We start from the raw sequence: 20,679 nt of genomic DNA, 5'->3' as shown, positions 1-20,679 counted from the left end.
GTCATGGTGTCCTGTGCTTTTGCTGTAGTGACTTTTGCAAAGTTCAAATAGAAATTCTAATTGATATCTTAGAAGTGCCCATTACCAGCGGAAAATTGCTGTTCCCCTAAAAGAGTAACGTTCAAGGCCTGTAACTTGAACATAATCTTTGAACATATATTAAAGAGATGATAAATTGAGGGCACATTTGGTTTTGAACATAACGTTTGTGTCACTCTGTTGTTTTTTGCATGCGCCTTTATCGGTTTCAAGAGATGTGTGCATTTACAAGTCCATATTATTATTGGTTTTTTGCATGCGCCTTTATCGGTTTCAAGAGATGTGTGCATTTACAAGTCCATATTATTATTGGTATTATTTTTATGTGTTAGGTTTACCATGGTATTTCTTGAAGTGGTTGAAGACTTTGTTAAATTTCAAAATATCAAAAAACAGCAGGGGGTCCGATAATTGATGATGGTCCTATCCGGTTATGATTTCCATCTTGCTTCTCCTGGTGCACAAGTCTTCATCTAGCTTCAAGCCTAATGCTATCAATAATCATTCTTAATATTGGAATTGTGTTTCGTGTATTTTTCAGACCTCATCGGTTGCTGGCAGAGTGGATAGGAAACCCCAACCCGATGAAGCACGTCATCTACATATGCCTGATCCAGTAAGTGTCACAACACACACTCCTGAACCATGGATGAAAAGACTGACGAGAAAGACTGACCAAGAACAAACACTAAACCAAAGAACAACGTCCGATGGACGCAACATTGAGCCATTCATGGAGCAAAGCTCTAGACGACACGTACCCGATCTGGACACGTCTCAAGTTGATGATCCATATCTGGATCCCTACCTTAAGAAGAGTTCTCATAACGATTTGACCGCGAGTCATAACTTACTTGAGTATCCTAACGCTGCTTCGGAGGAAGACCCTTATACGATGAGAATGTCCAGAGATAAGAAAGATGCTGTGGCGTCAGACCCAGATCCTAAACAAGGTGATATGTTATCAACCATCGCAATGGAGCGTAGAGTTGGTAAACCGATTAAGGATGGGTATGATGAGATTGATGTGTCAAGAGGGGCAGAGTCAACTAATCTAGTAGCTGCAATAAGAGATGAGTTAATACGATTAGCTAAGAAGACTGATCACTCATAAATCAAGAGGGGCAAAGTCGACTAATCTAGTAGCGGCAATAAGAGATGAGTTAATACGATTAGCTAAGAAGACTGATCACTCTTAAATCAAGAGGGGCAGAGTCGACTAATCTAGTAGCTGCAATAAGAGATGAGTTAATACGATTAGCTAAGAAGACTGATCACTCTTAAATCAAGAGGGGCAGAGTCGACTAATCTAGTAGCGGCAATAAGAGATGAGTTAATACGATTAGCTAAGAAGACTGATCACTCTTAAATCAAGAGGGGCAGAGTCGACTAATCTATTAGCTGCAATAAGAGATGAGTTAATACAATTAGCTAAGAAGACTGATCACTCATAAATCAAGAGGGGTAGAGTCGACTAATCTAGTAGCTGCAATAAGAGATGAGTTAATACGATTAGCTAAGAAGACTGATCACTCTTAAATCTTATACAAGTAATGATTGTTTATGAGTGCAATGGTTCGAATATGTTCATGAGTTGAAAGATGGAATGTTCTGTTCAACAAGGCGGAGCCGAGTTGAAAGGAACATTCCATCGTTCTTTTAGGATGCCTTGCCGACTCAATAACTCAGATTGAGACAATTTAGATTCAGATGTTGGTATTTGGACATTACTTCTGATTGAATTGCATGATTGTAAATAATTGCCGTTGTTTGGTTTGTCACCTTGCCATGTGAATAGACTTGATGTTTTTTAAATGAAGAATTTACAGTAGTCCCACAGTTTTAGTTTTAACTGTACTGTGAATAATTTATATGCAAATTATAAATAACCTTTTTCATTCTTTTAAAGGTACTGGACACTATTGGTAATTGCTCAAAACAATACTTATAAACACTAAAGCTGAACAGACCCAAAGCGCAGGTTAAAATGTGAAACTTGCATCTCTTCTTGAGGGTTTAAATGAAGTCAAATGAACACAGAATGTAATCTTTAGCTTATTGGACCAACCTTAATTTGTGAGAAGCATGGACTATTCAAATTTATATTCAATTTATGAGTCAATTTTCAGATTCTTTATTTCTACTGTTTTCAATTTAAGTGTGCTTTTGAACTTGAAATTTATTGCTGCAATTACAAAAATTATCTTCTTTACAAAATTATAAGTTTAATATCTTTGTGTTGTTTTTTTTAGAGTTAACACTCTTTTAAAACTTCTAAAAAAATAATTCTCAAAATATTTGCAAATTTTGTACTTAAATTTCTGCTTGTAAATATAGTTTAGAGAGGTACATTTTTCATCCATTTTCGGAACATTGTTTGAAATGGTTTGTGGTTATGTAGTTGTTTATTTATTATTTTTGTTTAATATTTAATGGTGAGGGTTTGAAGTATAAGCTGACATGCCTGGTACTTATTAATATTTGAGCAGCTGCTAAATTGTGAACCCAAACTATCCTAAACAGGGTATACATAACATTTTATACTGCCGTCCAATTTTTAGTTTCATTTTGTTCTGTCTATTTACTATCAAAGATAAAGGGCATGCTTGCCATTGCCATTATGAGATAAAGTCACCACAGAACCAAAGAGAAATAGATGATGTCATCTTTTGTTTTGATCAAATTGGGAATGAATTTGAGATAGACAACAAGTTTAACAACATATCATTTAAATTGATCCATTATTTCTTGTATAATAATATAAAAAAAGCTACACACCAATGACTAGGAATTATACCCAAAGTACTGTGAGAATTATTACATTTAATTACTTTGGTAATTAACAATCTAGTTTACTTTATTCACCAGTACTATAATCAAATGTGGAAATAATCCATTAACATTTAGTGAAAAATTGACATTATCAAGAACAAACTTATTTTTTATTTTTATTTATTTCATTTATTTTATTCGATTTTATTTATTTGTTTACTTATTTATTTATTTATTTGTTCATTTATTTATTTATGTTTTGAGTTGGTTTTTTTTTTACAAAAACACAATTATTTTTGACCAGGACTTTGATTGTTTGCAATATGATTGTTTGTATTCATATCAATTAATGTGTCTAGATTGTAGTCAATTTAAAGATGCGTGGATTGTATTCACAAAATGCCTGGCCGAAACAAAATCCATTAAAATCAATCAATTTATGACTTAAAAGTAAACAGAAATCCCTGTAACATTCATTGACCCGCAAGAATGTATTGATTCTTAAAAACCTTACTTGAAATATTAAATGATTAGTCAATTCGAATCTAAATGACACTAATGAATCTAAAGTGTTGTCTTTAATCATTCTTGTTTAAATAAAACCAGTTTACTGATGTTATCCTTATCTCACACTTATCTGTCACACCCCACCCCGCCCAATACATAGCTTCTTTTATCCTGTCCCAATCCTTGTGATAAATCTTTCTTTATGACCCACTTGTTCCACTTACTGATTTGGAACAAAAATTAAATTTTGTGGCAAAGTGATTTGATTACATAAACGTTTGTTTATCATTCTTTCTTTTGACTAGTTTCTCCCTTCATTTCTTTATTTGTGAAACAAATCGCAAGTAAAAACCCTACTCTTTCGTTCCAACAACTTTACCCCACAAAACTCACACAAAATGATCTTTAATTCATCCTTTCCTTTCCTGGCCCTTTAAAAAAAACGCCCACAGATTAGTTATCATGCGCTCCATCCAACTCGCAGGCTGATGACGGAGGTTAATCTAACAAGAGGGCGCTATTTCATTATAATATTGGCTATAGGGTAGACTCAAGCCACGATCGCAGACTTGGAACCAAGTCTAGAGATTATAGAGAGCGCCGATAGGGTTGCATCAAATGAGTCGATCGCTGACAGGGCGTCCTGCGCATTGCAATACAGACAGTTCGAGTTACCCATCTTGCACCTTCGGCGCTCTATAATCTACTAACTTTCAGCGAACGGTACGGTCGAGTTGGACATGAAGGTCGAGCTGGGCAGGAAGGCCTCGTACACTGTGTGTGGAGGGGAGGTCGAGTTTGGCAGGAAGGCCTCGCACACTGTGTGTGGAGGGGAGGTCGAGTTTGGCAGGAAGGCCTCGTACAGTGTGTATGTGGAGGAATAGGTCGAGTTGTACAGGAAAGCCTATCGTATGTGGAGGGGGAAGTCGAGTTGGGCCATGAAGGCTTCGTACTGTGTCATGGACCTATACAGCAAGAACTTGATTCCCCCATGGATTTATTGACCGATTTGAAGCTTCAATTATGGACTGTGAACCTTCTTCATTTATTCAACAAGGATCGTGTTTGCATAGAGACCTAGAATACGGCATGGATTGGACGTTATTACAGGTGACATGTGCTCATTGATCTGCCTGACCCATCCGAGTTTGTTGTGCTTTACAGCGCCCTCTGTCGTTTGGAATCATGCGAAGACTAATCATGAACGTCAAGTTGGAACCAAAGTGAGTATACGCTAAAAAACATATTAATAAACTTGTTTATTAGTTGCGGAAAACTGTCCTTATCCTAACACCACCACTGTTCACTCATTTTTATAATTAGGACAATTTATTTTTTGAGTATAAAATTATTGGATACTATTTTATTTCATAACGAGTGAAACAACTTTTTTTCAGAAACCACTCAATCAAAAAATCTACTGCCAGCTCTGGAATTAATACGATCATCGTACTTTTGTTATGTACATAAACACACAACTAACAAGTTCTAGAAATTACTCTAATGTTAAATTTGGAGCGCAGTGTAATTAGTTCTAATTAAATCCTACTTCAATCCATCAAAAACTAGATTGTTAATTATAATTTTCTGTAGTCGTTACTTTTTTTAGCCACCATAGTACCTTCCTTAAGCGATGGCGATGACAATTAAAAGTCATGACAATTGTATTCGCTTAATATTTTCGTCATTTTTACCCGGTATATATACCCCCCCCCCCCCCCCGTATTTGATTTATAAGTAAATAAAGCGACGAAAGGTTTTGTTTGTAAATAACTCAAAACTTTGACGAGGAGTTTTTCACACATCACAAAGTAAAACTTTTTTCTCCGTGTTCTACAATAGCGCCCTCTAGCGCCCTCACAGGCAAGTTTTTTACACTTACTTATTACTCGTGGTTATAACGTGATGTCGCATTCCTACTAAGGCCTTGTGTCTTGCCGCCATATAGTTTTGCTTAAAATACTTTCTAGTCCACAAAATGATCTCAGAGAAAGTTATGCTAAATAAGATTAGGAAAAGAAATAACCTTCACAGGAACTGTAAATTGTAGATCTAAAATTTTGTAATAAAACGAATTTAGACTGTGTACATTTTCATGTAAGATACATTCAAACGGCATGGTTTGATAAATTACATTGTTTTAAATCACTTATCTTGTTTGTTGATAATGAAATAACATTATTTTAAATAATTCAAAATACATAAATATGAGCAACATTAACTTTACATTAATCTAGCAATCTACAAACACGAAGAAAGCGAAAATGTTTGTTTCCTGCAACAATGAAAACGGTCGAATCTTTAGACTTTCCAGGACTCAAATCGAACCGTTTCTGTCGGCAAAAACTCCCCATCTGGTGAGAAGTCCTCTCTCGTCATTACCATATCTTAAGATTCAGACAAAAATACATTGTGAAAAATTAGTATAGGTTTCAGGCCCACCAGGCTATAAAGTCATCAATATTATAGAGTAAAGGTTTGCGGCAACACTGCTAATCTCCAAGAAAAGAACCGTTGGTTTCAACTCGACTTTTCTCCAAACTTTTCTGCAAAGATCTAAATTGTCAAATCCCCCAAGCTAACCGCGGGTCTCACTGGACTAGAATGAGTATTGTCGTGTAGTTACTGAACAACAATTTCTTGATTTTGTGCACTTCCTAACCAAAACTGTAAAACCAATTTGTGTATATGAGAGATCGGCTGTTGCAAGCTTCACAAACAAATAAACAAACAAACAAACAAACAAACAAACAAACAAACAAACAAACAAACAAACAAACAAACAAACAAACAAACAAACAAACAAACAAACAAACAAACAAAAAACAAACAAACAAACAATCAAAAAAAAATACAAACAAACAAACAAACAAACAAACAAACAAACAAACAAACACACAAACTGTTTTTAGTTCATCTCTTACGTGTGGTTGTGTGAGTGGTAGTCCTTGTCTTAATCTTGAAGGTGGTGAGTGGAATTTTCTCTGGCTCTGAAGATGTTGCCATTGGAACAATCCGATTTCCCTTCTCAGAACTCCTCTTCTAGATTTTACAAAGAAGAGAATTAATAATGAAAAAGTTCTTGCATTAGAAACAAAAACTAAATTGCAGTGTTTATCTTTGAATAAGTGTCACAGTGCATGGCAAGACAGCCTTAAAGCCATTGGACCCTTTCGGTTCAGAAAAAAACAAAAAAAAGTTCACAGATTTACAAATAACTTACAGAAGGCAATGGTGAAAGACTTCTCTTGAAATATTATTCCATGAAATGCTTTACTTTTTGAGAAAACAGCAAAACAATATAAATTCTCGTTAACGAGAATTACGGATTTATTTTAAACACATGTCATGACACGGCTAAACGCGCGGAAACAAGGGTGGGTTTTTCCGCTGTTTTCTCCCGACTCCGATGACCGATTGAGCCTAAATTTTCACAGGTTTGTTATTTGATATAGAAGTTGTGGTACACAAAGTGTGGGCCTTGGACAACACTGTTTACCGAAAGGGTCCAATGGCTTTAATCAAACAATGATTTTGAGAAAAGTAACTACTATAGATCAGCCGTTTTGCCCGACTGAAGTGTGAAGCGAGGCTGAGACAACTGGATAATGTTATAATAACAATTCACATCCATACCCAGCTTGCCCTAGAATCTTAAAACAAGCAAAAACAAACAACAAACTGCCCTCAATTACACATAAAATATCTTGTAATACAAAATCAAAACCCCCCGAAAAAACATTGGGCCATGGAGGAAGGGCGGATGGTGCAGCAGTATACTGCGTGATGAGACAAACAAAGAACAGAGTTTATTTAATGGGTCACCGTTATTCTTAAAGTAAATCTTTGTTTATTTAATAAACTTGAAGTAATTAGTAACTATTTAAATACAAACCGTAGAGTAGTTATCAGTCGATAGTTGGGATGAATCACCGCGTGTCAAGGCCCACTTCTCTCTGCTTCGCTGAATGGCGTTACGAACCTTTTAATATCAAACACAACCAATTTTGTTTTATAAGAATCATGCGTTAAAGGCATTGGTAATTTGGTAATTACTCAAAATAATTGTTAGCATAAACAATTACTTGGTAACGAGCAATGGAGAGCTGTTGATAGTATAAAACATTGCAAGAAACGGCTCCCTCTGAAGTAACCAAAATTTGAATCAATCAAAATCAAGGGAAAAACAAAAGCTTGTATAATTTTAAATAATGTTTGATTTTCATTATTCTTGTTTGTCCTTACCTCCTTATTCAATGCACAGTAGGCTAGAAAGATAAAAACTCCCTGGAAATAATGTCAACGAAAGTTAATAATTAGTTAAAAATTCACACTTTTTATATATTTAAAACTTTAAAACCATTGAAATAAAACTTTCTCACATCAATTGAAAGTTTAACAAGATGGCTCACATAAAAATTACTGGGCTTTTAGAGTGTGGGTTGTCTTTGCTCTTGTATTGTTATAATAAAGAAATCAATATTTGTTTTTTAGATTTTTTTAAAAGTATTTTCCCCCAAACAAATCAAAGAATGTCTTTAAAGAATTTGTGCACTAGAACGGTACCTGGGCCCTTGTTCACAGTCAAAGGAGATATTACAAAGGCAAGTCTTGAAGTTAGGACGAGTAACTCGTCTTGACTCGAGAAGACAAGTGTAAACTCTTTGTGAAAATCATCCCTCAACTATTATTATAAGTGTGTGAATTTAATGTATTTCAATTCTGTGACGCTAGATAGACGTACCTGCATTGCGTTGAAAATAACAAAGAGATATTGAAAAACCAAAGTCGCTGCGTTCTGCGCCAAGATACCAAAGATCCACGTCAGTCCAAGAATGGGCAGCAAGAACAGCGCCCCCTTTAGTCCAGCTCTGTAAAGGGATTAGATGCAAACAATTTCATAGAGAGAAATAAAACAATAAAGTATCATTTTATTAGGAACCATAATCGGGCTCCACATAAAAAAATAATTGCAAAGACATCACATAAACTATAAACCAACAATTAACTTATTTTACAAACATTGTAGCTGAGGTTAGAAAAGGAAAAATCAGTATTCGAAAAGACATATTAAAAGATAAAGATGGATTCTATCAGTCAAAATTTTAAAAATGTTTTTATAACCGACAGACAAAAACATTTAACAAACAATTTTATAAGACTATGGGATGACTTACTTAACATGGTCGAATTCTTTGTCTTTCTTGGCTGCTGCTGAAGAAACAATGATCCTTACCACCGAGACAAGAACAACCAAATTCACCTGAATAAGATCAAAATGAAAAGGAATTAAACGATCATAAAATGATTTGTTTTATTTTTTATTTTATGTATAGATTGTAAAACTAAGCAGAATGCACAAGGCCCTGGGCTCAGTTTTATAAAGTTGTTCAGCAGAAAACATGACTTTGCAAATTTTTTTTGCCAAGCAAAAATTGATTTGGTAACTAGTCACAACAAGGTCAACTTAATTTAGTTTTGGCTGGTAACATACTTGTCTTGGCTGAGCAAGTTTTTGTGTTTACATGCTTTACGAAAATGCGCCAAATAAATCCTAAATATTAGAAACTTACCAGCATGACAGTCAATGCAGGACCAATAAACGCCCAAATCACATTGCTCTCCATTGATAACCAGCAACTGTTAAAAAACAAACAAACCAATAAATGAAAAAAATAATAATAACAATGATTGAGAAGCATACAGAATGTACCATTATTGGGATCGCTAAAAACAAAACCCATTCAAACTTGTATGACTGGCCCACTGCTGCAAAATATAACAACGTCTTCAAGCATTCGCAGGATGTAATACATGTTAAAAAAAAAAAAAAAATTATATATAGAAAAAAGAGAAAAATGAAAATAACGACCCAGAATTGTGAGTACGAGAAGAACCAGAGACAACAAATTCAGCTAGATCGAGTTATTGTATTAAAATCATTGTTATTATTTTGTTTTTTAACAAAATACAAGACAATATATACCCTTGACGGACATAGGACAACAAAAGCAAAAATACAATACAATGATCTGTAGATCTGTTGCCCCACATCTGGGGGCACACAATGATATAGAATATAGACAAACATATAGTACAAACATAAATTATAGTACACAAATCAATAAAAAACAGATAATTATTATACAATACTTAAATTAAATAACTATAGTAGGACTGAACTGAAAGTAAATTAAAAAAATAAAGGTAAAGATAAACAAACAAACACACAAATAAGTAAACAAAAGAAAAATAAACAAACCACTAAATAAATAATGTTTTTTGTATCTTATTCAATTGAGTGTTTATCCGGACTAACCAAGTTAAATAATTTAAATTACTTGAATATTATTTAAAATCGTTCTCTACTGTTGTACCTTTCATAGTTGACGTAATGTTCCCACCTCAAACCGGCCGCAATGACAACAACAACAGCTGGTGTCCCTAGATAAAATTAGTATGAGGGTGTAAGAAATTTAATGACAGTAACACCCACTTTGAAAACGAAACAAAATTAAACAAAGTTAACATCCTTCCAAATAGCGCCCACTCATTGTTTTGCTTATCAAAGAAACTTACCAGGCAGCATTTTCTGCTTAACAGATTCATGAAAATGGTCTTAGGCCCGTAACCAGATTTTACGGGCCTGATGGTTAATAACATTGTTGCGTCTTTTATGTTTGCAGACACTGTCTTCTCGAAGCTGACTTCAGTTCAGAGGGACATGTTGCACAGATCATATTATATTTAACATAATATTCATGTACAAATATTTTTGATGTAATTTGTTTGTAAACCAAATTCCATTATAGTCTGTGACTTTTTATTTGGTGATGTATTTTTTGTAAAATAAACCAATTTTGAATCGAATTGAATAGAGGGACGGTTTCTATAACATGCTTCATTTCAATAAGCTGTCAGCCTAAAATCAAACTTTATCCTTACCGATCCTGTATTAAAGCCATTGGACCCTTTCGGTACAGGAAAAAAAGAAAAAAGTTCACAGATTTACAAATAATTTACAGGGTTTACAGAAGGTAATGGTGAAAGACTTCTCTTGAAATATTAGTCCATGAAATGCTTTACTTTTTGAGAAAACGGTAAAACAATATAAATTCTCGTTAACGAGAATTACGGACTTGTTATAAACACATGTCATGGCACGGCGAAACGCGCGAAAACAGGAGTGGGTTTTCCCGTTATTTTCTCCCGACTCCGATGTCCGATTGAGCCTAAATTACCACAGGATTGTTATTTTATATATAAGTTGTGATACACGAAGTGTGGGACTTGGACAATACTGTTTACCGAAAGTGTATAATGGCTTTAATGAAAAGCAAATTGTGTATTTATTTGAATTCTCACCCCATCCTATGAGCATATAAAGCATCTTCCGGTCCATTCCATTATTGAAAACTCTTACAATCTGAAGATAAAGATGGACTCCTTCAACCAACATCCAACAAAACATCGCTAAGAAGAAATAATGCATCAGTAGAGCAAACACACGGCACACGATCTGCAAGAAAACGTCTTGACTTTAATTAACAACCTTAAAGGTGTAATCACCTCGCAGTAAGCACAAAAACTTGTTTACCACAAAAACGGTTGCTCAGCAAAAATAGGTTACCAGCCAAATACCATTCAGATACCATTGCTGCGACTCGTTCCCCTGTCATTTATTGCTTATAGCTACTAGGAATTTTGCTGAGCAGGATTTTCTCGCTTTAAGCGAGAAAATAAGCAGGACCCAATTTCATGACATTGGGTCCTACTTATTTCTGCTTAGTTAAGCTATATTTATGCCTAATAATATAGTGGGAGCTCTTATGCAATCGGGCAAAGGCTTCGACACACCGGTGTAGTTAAAACACAGTGCATGATAATTGATTCAATTCAAACTCACATTTATTTCCATACTCCAAGAAAACAGTACAAAGCCATAACAATAATTTATAAAGAAGTAACCAATAAACAAGACTCTTAGAGGCAGAGAATAATTAATTAAGTATGGAGGCATCATCTAAGCCGAGGCTTATGGTGAGATGCCTGATGGGCAGTGAAACATAACATAAACATGAACAAGAACGAACAGACAGGCAATAGAACAAAGACATAAATGATTGGGGATATTACCTGATTTTTAGTTGCTAAACCAGACAATAATAATAGCATCTGGGCAACCATCATTGATATAGATAGATTAATGTGGATGATAACACGATCAGACCTCAAGATCGATCTGTGGGAAACAAGAACATAATTAACCGACTTAAATTGCAACTGTTAATTGGAAATTATAATATTGTAGAGAATTGTAACGTACATTATATTTCATAGAATTGCATCTTAAATTTGCACCTTTAAGATGACACCTTTAACATGACATAACAAAACAATTAAAATGGCGCTATTCCAACAAGATCATAGTGCACTAGAAAAAAAATTAACATGAAAAGGTGAGTCTTAAGGACTTTAAATCTCCATCTTGGAGTATGGAAATAAATGTGAGTTTGAATTGAATCAATTATCATGCACTGTGTTTTAACTACACCGGTGTGTCGAAGCCTTTGCCCGATTGCATAAGAGCTCCCACTATATTATTAGGCATAAAATATAGCTTAACTAAGCAGAAATAAGTAGGACCCAATGTCATGAAATTGGGTCCTTTAGATTCCCTATTAGGGTGGCAGTAGGGACATTGTTCAAAATCATTGGCCGGCCACACTGAAAACATGTTTTTACCTAGAACTTTGTTTGCTCGGGGAACATTCAAGCGAGTGATGTCAAGTGTGGACCGAAGAAATCGTGGAGGATTGTAAAAATGTGATTTTCGAGGAGTAGTTTTGTTCAAGCATTTAAGAACAAGAAGAGCAATTTTAAAATGGCTGCATCTTGAGACTTACCGTACAGTAAGGAACACTGCGAGTGTAGCCATTAAACCAACGATAGAGAATCCGCATAAGATGTACGTCAGATTCTTCAAGATATTCTTATCTGCATCTGAAATCTTGACATCGAATAGAAGAGGTTTTGTGCAAGTAATGGTATTTTTCATTTTTTTCTTAATATCTTTAATAATTATTTGAAAGAGCAAATTTATTAGTATTCTCTATTATTGGTTTGTAAGTCATCAATTTACAAGTCACATCTGAACGAAATGAGAGATTATTGATTTGTTTTAAAGTTCTTAATGCCCTTATTTGTATTGCCATTTAAATCAAAATAACCAACGGGTATTATGATGAGTTAAATTATATTTTCTTGATCAATTTACCTTGAAAGATCGAAGTTGCATTAGAATTCCGAAACTAGTCGTGTGGTTACAAAAGCAACTAACAGAAAATGGTGTGACGTCACTCAAAGAACATCCGTAACTATCCCAATACATGTTACTGTGTCAAAAATAACATTTAGTTAGCAGGATTAATGTAATAAATAGAGTATTGGGGCTGTTTGATAAGCAGAAGCTTGTAACACACAGCCAGACAAACAAAGAAACAAAACAAACAGACAGACACGCAAACAAAAAGATGGACGAACAAGACATGACAACTTCTTTGACACAAGATCAGAGGACATACAACGAGTTCATAAATAATAGCGACAAGATGACAGAACAGTTTAAAGGAACACGTTGCCTTGGATCGGACGAGTTGGTCAAAACAAAAGCGTTTGTAACCGTTTTTTATAAAATGCATATGGTTGGAAAGATGTTTTAAAAGTAGAATACAATGATCCACACAAGTTTGCCTCGAAATTGCGTGGTTTTCCTTCTACTGTGCAAACTAACATGGTCGGCCATTTATGGGAGTCAAAATTTTGACCCCCATAAATGGCCGACGTGTTAGTCGACAAGGTAAAAGGAAAACCACGCAATTTCGAGGCATGTTTGTGTGGATCATTGTATTCTACTTTTACAACATCTTTCTACCCATATGCATTTTATAAAAAACGGTTACAAACGCTTTTCAAAGACCAACTCGACCGATCCAAGGCAACGTGTTCCTTTAAGCAGAAGCAATACAAACCAATAATATTATGAAAGAAGGAGTGAAATAGTTTGGGAAATGTCATTAAAAGTTCAATACGTTTGATCAACTCAAATTCCTACCTTTTATTATTTATATTCAGGAATGAACAAACAGGTTCATATTCTGCTGTTTCTTTCTATAAATAACACGAACAAAATTAAAATTATTAAATTCAACACAATAAAAAAATGCGCATCAATGACGTTTAAAAACTATCTGATAAATAACAAGGTAATCGAATATACTTATCGTATCTCGAATCCCTACTTTGCTAGACTTGACTCAAATCCCAAGCCCGTGAGAGTGTTTTTATTTTCAGTCCCATCTCCTTTGCATAACATCAGAAGACTTGTCTCGAGACCACAATACATTTTGACGGTGAGGGCGCACTTTGGCTTGTTTGCTTGTTGGCGCGATATGCTTGGACCTCTCGCACGAGAACGGGACTTGAGTCAAGTCTACTACTTTGTCAGAGGACATGGTTATAATTCCGTTAATTACCTGGAGTAGATTAATTGTCAAGCTGACTGGAACAGAGACTAGCTTGCCTCCAACTTGTAATGAATGAACAATCACGTGACTATTCGGTGATTTCAAAGACGAACTGAAAAACATCAAAATACAAAGTTCGATGTATAATATTGTTGCAGAAAACTATAATGTATTGGTATTCAGATACAGTAGTTGTACCAGGATTTGCGTTGCGTCAGCGTAAAAATAAATAATGTTATTTTAAAGTGGTGGCAGGTTAAAATTCTTTATTAAATAAACATCAATCAGTTTTACATAAAATGCCCAATTTGTCATTTTAAAGTTAGCCTAACGTTTTCACAAATTTGTGGTGGTAGTTCTGAACGATAAGGGTCGAATTCAAAAGTTGTTTTACCTCTCCTGTATGAAACTTCCTTTCTTCATTATTATGGTCGTCAATGCCATATCCTCATCATCTATTAACATTAAAATCACATCAATAAAATCAAAATGTGATATGATTAATGATTTACTCCAAATCAAGATAATTTGAATGATTTGACAATAATGTTGATTTTACTCGAATTCAAGATGATCTCAATGTTTGCCAATACAGCGAATTATCAAATCAAAGTTTGATGTAACTTTATTGTGAACCAAATTCCCTTAGTCTTTGACATTTTAGTTGGTGATGTAAAATAAACCAGTATCGAATTGAATTGATTGATACATCAATGTTTATTATTTTAAAAAGTTGTATATTTAATTATTTAATATAATTATTGTTTTTACCTGTTTTCAGAGCATCTAGCGTTTCTGGATCAAGGACTATTGATGTTGCCGACCTATCAATGACGTCATCAGACGGAGCAGTTTCTTCTTGGAACTTGTAAGTTGAAAGATTCTTTACTTTTAAAACTCCAAATTCTAAATAACAATCATAATAATGACGTCAGTCGATATGATTGAGACAAAACAAACTTTAACAGTCAGAGTAACTATAAATATAAATATGAACACTAATAGTAAACTTGCGGGTACAATCATGAGTAAAATCTCTTTTGAAGGAGTGGTGGCTCTGAAGCCGATTTGGTCTCGACGTTTCGAGCAGTATACTCTGCTCGTCTTCAGGAGAATGTAACAGGCAGGTTGTCTCAGTGGTTTTTGTCCCTGTCTTTCACCTCTGTGGACCTCAGTTCGAATCCCACCTCAGACCGAAGCTGAAGAAGTTAATGTGATGTTTCTTTTATGATGCTTTGCAAACTATGTGTATACATCAGATTTAGAGTTACCAAGTTCAGTGTCAACCACACTCAGATGTGGACTGGGTTTTTAAGCCCCTACCTGTCATGGATGTGTGGTTTTTTTTCCTACCACATCTAAAACTAAAATGTTTTCTCTGGTGTTTTTTTTCGTTACACAAAATTGGTGTGATGTTTCCATAGGTTGCTGTGTAATTCAGATACGGAGTAACTAAATTTCAGTTTAGACTCTAATAGCAAATTTAAAAACACGCTAAGGTTCTTACCCATGTTTGCCATCCTGTTACTCTGTTTGAAGCCAAGTGGAGCATTTCTTACTAAATCTTCAAGTAAATGTTGTGACTCAGCCAAGAGATTTGTTGCAAAAAGTGGAATCTATTCGGAGAGAGTAGTAAAGTACAACCATGTGTAAATCTCTTTTATATTAGGAGTGTTGGCTCTGAAAAGAGCCCGTGTGCTCTCGACGTTTCGAACAGTATACTCTGCTCGTCTTCATGAGAAGTAATGTTGTGATGTTTGGAGTTTTGCGTTGTGTGTAAAATATAGGACACTAAACTAGTAAACTTAATTGTGGGTTCAAACCACGTATAAATCTCTTTTATATGAGTGTTTTAGTTGTTTGAAAAGAGCCGTGTGCTCTCGACGTTTCGAACAGTATACTCTGCTCGTCTTTAGAGGAAATAATTTAAAAATGATTCATGAAAAGTTTATAATTCATGCCTCAATGAATTGGTATCGACTTACCCCATCTGGTTTATTCCATGCTGGAACCAGTCCATCGTCCATCAAGTTGTCAATGGACCTCACGTACTCCTAAGTACAAACAATTATTGGTATATTTCAGTTCTTGAAAGATTGTTGTAAATTTTCAAATACTGACGTACTCTCCTCTAGATTTCAAACATGGAGAAGTTTTCCTAGAAGATTTGGAGAAGACTATAAAGAGGATTGTGTTCGTATGGACTGTAAAAGGGAGTAACCTTGTTCCAGCCCCAGGAGTAGGTGGCAACGGCCACTGGAAAAGCAGTTGATTTGTAGCCCACACCTTGAAGTGGCCATCGGGCCTTGTGCGTCCATGTCGACTTGCATAAAAAACCTCATTGTAATCTAAGTTCATGATAATTACTTACATTTGCATAAAGTGTTGCATCAGTAACATTTTCAGGGATGTTATTATTTTCCATTAACCAACTCATTATGGCAAGTAGATCAACAACTGTCATGTCATCCTTCGTTGACGACATCTCCAGCACTTCTGCAACTGTTGTACTCTCGGGTAAACATCCAAACTTGTCAAACGAAAAAGAGAGAAAAATTTGAGACAAATCAGTAAATAAAAGGAATTATTTTCAGTAGGGACAGAATTCGTTAAAAGTTACTTGAAAATTGTTGCACTCACTTCTTCATGTCCGGGGATGCATTTCTCTGGAATTCCTGCCGAATCTAAATAGGTAGCTGAAGATTTAGTTGATACATTCTCATTTCCAATAATGTCTGCATCTGTAGGGGCGTGGCTTACATGTTGATTAGATGTTGGTTGGGTTAAGGGAACATTAGTAGGGGGTGTAGTGGTAAGAAGCTGTGAAGAGATGTAGTCAGTTGTAGGCACACTGGTCACTGGCGCGCTGGTGTGTGACACACTGGTCTGTGACGCAGTGGTTTGTGACGCACTGGTCACTGGTGCGTTGGTGTGTGACGCACTGGTCTGTGATGCAGTGGTTTGTGACGGACTGGTCTGTGATGCACTGGTCTGTGACGCAGTGGTTTGTGATGGACTGGTCTGTGATGCACTGGTCTGTGACGCAGTGGTCTGTGATGGACTGGTGTGTGACGCAGTGGTCTGTGACGGACTGGTCTGTGACACACTGGTCTGGTGTGCAGTGGTTTGAGACGGACTGGTCTGTGACACAGTGGTTTGTGACGGACTGGTCTGTGATGCACTGGTTGGTGACGCAGTGGTCTGTGACGGACTGGTGTGTGACGCATTGGTTTGCGCTGGACTTGTCTGTGACACAGTGGTTTGTGACGGACTGGTCTGTGATTCACTGGTTGGTGACGCAGTGGTTTGAGACGCACTGGTTTGTGACGTAGTGATTATTTGAGAAGTAGGTTGGCTCGTTGATTGCGTTGTAGGGATTTCAGTTGAAGACGTGGTAGTTGATGGGGGCATTTCTGATGACGTCATACCTCTTGATGGTTGTTCGGTTGTTGGGATTTGAGTTGAATGTACAGTTGATATCGTTGAGGAGATAGTACTTGCAGACAGAGTGGTTGTTGAGTTTGTAGCTGGCGAGTCAGTGGTTAAACTGGGTAGAACTGTTGGTATAGATCAATCATTCAGTAATAGTGAAATGTTTACATTTAAATTTGCATTCGACCATATAAATTATTGTGTACGAAATAATGACACTGTTCACACCATTTATACACATTAAACAGATAGTGACTGCGCGTTGCGTGCAATACGCGCGATTGCTCGTTATGCTGCGCAAAAGGGGAGAGTTAGCTGGGGAATGTATAAGAACACACCAAATAAAACAAGAAGTTAAACGTTAAAATAATATTTAAACAAGGCAACATTGGCACAGTGGTACTGATTTAAACATATCTTTGTTCCTTATGGTATTTCCTCTTGATTTTAATTTCCGTCTTAGTGGAGTTCGTCTTGCGATGACCTACTGAATGAATGACAAAAAACAATCGATAAAACTGTAAAATCACCAATGTTACATCAAAACAAAACGCGGTAATATATAGTTGTTATTGAGTTACTGACAATTGTTTGTCGTGTAACTTTGTGGTTCAATCATTTTGATTTGAGGGCGTTGGATCTCTTAAGTGAGAGTTATTGGTAAAAGGCTTGGGTCGCAAATTGTTTCTTAATGTTTGTCTATAATAATAAATGTACATTTCGTAATAGTGAATGGAAAGTACACATTGTTGATAAATATGAACTGTTGTGCGATGACTGCGAGTGATACAAACTAGTTCTTATGTAACAACCGATAACTGTTCTAGGAGCATAATGAACAAGTCTGGCTTGTATGGCACACTAAAAAAACTGATAATTTAATAAATAATGTGCAATACATTCGAATAGCATTTACTTACCTTTATGGCCAGTGGATGAAAGTACAAATACAGCTCCTGAATTGAAAGGTGTCTGCCTGCCTGAAGATTTGTAATAATCAGCATAGCCCGTCATAGACACTGGCCAAAACTAGTCCTTACCTTCAATATGGCAACGCCCCTTTATCGGACATCTCTCTGATACGGACACCAGTAGTCTTTGATCAAGATGGTCGTACCCTTCATTGGTACCATTGTGACGTCACCTCTGACACCACTCTTACGTCCATCACTGACCAGTCTGTCCGACCGGTCCCCATTTCCAACGGTACCATTGGAACTGCCGTGGTCTAGCGGTTAAGAGCACCGAGTTCAAACTCTTGTGTTTCTGATCATCAGAGGTTCGAGTCCCATTCGTGACACTTGTGCTGTCCTTAAGCAAGCCACTTAACCGAGTCGTCCTTCGGACGGGACGTAAAGCCGTTGGTCCCGGGTGTTGTGTAACGCACGTAAAAGAAACCAGTGCACTTATCGAAAGGAGAAGGAGTTCTCCTTGGTGTTCCTGGCTGGATTTGCTGCATATTGCGCCACAGCACCTTGTAAACCATTACATGGTGCTATGTAGAGGAGTAGGTCTCATAATTCAAACATAATCCCACATCCTTGCAGGAAAATACTGTATGTTGCAGCCCCTTTAGCGTCACTGAGTGTCGGATAGGTGCGTTATATACAAAACCACTATTATTATTGTGCCTATTATACAGACATCACTCTTGCAGTATACAGTTCGCTACCGTCCTTCCAACTGCCTTGTAATCAAAGCGCGTACGAATTTTCATAAAGTAATACAAGATTTACAGACCATTTATATAGTCCACAAAGTGTCACGTGATTTTGATCGTCCAATAACTATGCTTTGGTTGTGTAACGTAATTGTATTGTAGCCTTAGTTACGTTACAACAAGGGTTATGAAAAGTGAACAAATTAAACCTTGTATTGTAAGCAGAATGGCATTGATAATAATTATCTGAAATATTGAGGGAATATTTTGAAATGATTATTAATATTAGGCCGCAGGTAGAGATCTGAGGTTCCTATATTACATGTATATTCACTACCTAATAGTATAAAATAAAGCTCCTCTCTAGAACGGTTTATGTCTCATTTGAAGACACATCTTTCTACAAAAATACACTTGTATATTTTATTGTCTGCATTTCAAGTTCTTCTTTTTCTGTAAATTTTGTATTCAATAGTGCTGGTTTTCACTCTTTCACTTTCCAAATTAAGCGCTTTGAGACTTTCATTATTATTTTTATTTTTATTATAAGAACTGTGTTTTATTCTATGAATCTCGATATTAAAAGAATCCTCAATTGATGCTTGAAGTAATTGGATGAAAGATGCAAGGAGATTTTAATTTCCCTCGGCTAACATCAAGTACCTGAATAATTGTCCTCAGAGGGGGTCTACTTCAACGTGGGTCAATAGTGATATCCGGTGATCAATATAAAGCGAGATTGCAACCCCCACTTCTAGGACATAATAACCACTTAAAGGCACTGGACACTACTGGTAATTACTCAATATAATTGTAGCATAAAACTGACTTTGTAACGAGCAATGGAGAGCTGTTGATTGTATAAAACATTGTGAGAAACGGCTCCCTCTGTCGTTGGTTTTATTATAAAACTGTCATTTGAAGAAACACCAACTTGTTTCAAATTCAAATATTGTTCAGTCTTTAGGGTTAAAGGCGTTTTACTGTAGACCAATAATTAGACTTGCCTAGTCGGCTCTAGTGTTTGATATCGACTTGTAACCCTGATAAAAACTGGATAAAGTCTAATTACATCAATGGATTATAAATTAAGTTGGCAATGGGCATCGTGATTCAGAATTATTTATACATTTCTGCCAAGGAAACCAATGATGCCTCATTGAAGTTAATCACGGTAGCTCACAAGCCTAAGGAATATAAACAAGGGTGCTTGTTATGTGAACCATGCAGAAACACCAGGGTTAACCCCTACTCTTCAATGAAGTATGTATTCTGGGTTTTTTATTTTTATTTTTTACATATCTGGCAATGAAACCAATGATGCCTCATAAGTGAACTTAATCAGCTCACAAGCCTGAGGAAATCCAGGGCCCTTGCAATTTTATAGAGCTGCTATTAAGCACAACCACATTTGTCTTACCAAAATAAGGAAACCAGCCAAATTACCATTGCACATGTTTGAAATGTGACTGGTATCCTGCTCATTTATGCTAAGCAGAACATGGTTAAGCAATATTTGTTGCTTAAGCAGCTCCATGAACTTGGGCCCTGTAAACCAGGGTTTTGTAAACTAGAAACACTGGGGTTAACCCCTACTCTTCCATGATATTCTGGGTTTTGTTACGTGCACACCGATCGAAGTGAATTCATCCTAAGTTTGGCAACTGCTGTATTTTTGCTGTCTCGTTTCAAGATGCCGTTTAGAATAATTCTAGAAGTAAAACGAATGTTTGTTCTGTAAAG

At 36.0% G+C, this 20,679-nt stretch overlaps 2 protein-coding genes across 4 annotated transcripts in view; one reads left to right on the top strand and one right to left on the bottom strand.

Moving 5' to 3' along the window:
* Positions 1 to 20,679, top strand: part of LOC139953550 (uncharacterized) — a 70,083-nt gene that overhangs the window by 24,910 nt on the left and 24,494 nt on the right. For 2 of the 3 annotated variants that reach the window (XR_011787992.1, XR_011787993.1), the window contains exons 16-17: positions 581 to 4,541; positions 14,626 to 14,712. Coding sequence is in view for 1 of the 3 variants with exons in the window: in XM_071952987.1 (XP_071809088.1) it covers positions 581 to 1,153 (573 nt within the window). In the remaining 2 variants the exon portion in view is untranslated. Of the gene's footprint in view, positions 1 to 580; positions 5,547 to 14,625; positions 14,713 to 20,679 lie in introns of those variants that run through there. The other variant, XM_071952987.1, reaches the window with a different exon arrangement.
* LOC139954085 (adhesion G protein-coupled receptor L4-like) lies at positions 5,611 to 18,290 on the bottom strand. Its single transcript, XM_071953746.1, has 21 exons — positions 18,197 to 18,290; positions 16,485 to 17,401; positions 16,216 to 16,374; positions 15,830 to 15,898; positions 15,352 to 15,460; positions 14,616 to 14,750; positions 14,239 to 14,299; positions 13,854 to 13,956; positions 13,433 to 13,488; positions 12,596 to 12,713; positions 12,225 to 12,328; positions 11,455 to 11,560; positions 10,684 to 10,837; positions 9,696 to 9,762; positions 8,892 to 8,958; positions 8,496 to 8,581; positions 8,063 to 8,189; positions 7,564 to 7,605; positions 7,214 to 7,300; positions 6,243 to 6,360; positions 5,611 to 5,705 (listed from the first exon to the last, which is right to left on the bottom strand). The coding sequence occupies exons 1-21, from the start codon at positions 18,288 to 18,290 to the stop codon at positions 5,620 to 5,622; spliced, it is 2,865 nt and encodes a 954-aa protein (XP_071809847.1). The 3' UTR covers positions 5,611 to 5,619.

Source organism: Asterias amurensis, chromosome 22 (genome assembly GCF_032118995.1).
Source record: "Asterias amurensis chromosome 22, ASM3211899v1".
In the NCBI taxonomy this organism is placed as follows: domain Eukaryota; kingdom Metazoa; phylum Echinodermata; class Asteroidea; order Forcipulatida; family Asteriidae; genus Asterias; species Asterias amurensis.
The sequence above is the reverse complement of the archived record's forward strand: the minus strand, read 5'-3'. Positions and strand labels throughout refer to the sequence as shown.

What these genes read in the sequence shown, in the direction of transcription:
- LOC139954085 (XM_071953746.1), bottom strand. Translation starts at nt 18,290, where the DNA reads ATGACGGGCTATGCTGATTATTACAAATCTTCAGGCAGGCAGACACCT. An exon ending in GGAAGTTTCATACAGGAGAG is followed by an intron (nt 13,957 to 14,238) that starts GTAAAACAACTT and finishes GATGTTTTTCAG; the next exon opens with TTCGTCTTTGAAATCACCGA. An exon ending in CTGCATTGACTGTCATGCTG is followed by an intron (nt 8,582 to 8,891) that starts GTAAGTTTCTAA and finishes GATCTTATTCAG; the next exon opens with GTGAATTTGGTTGTTCTTGT.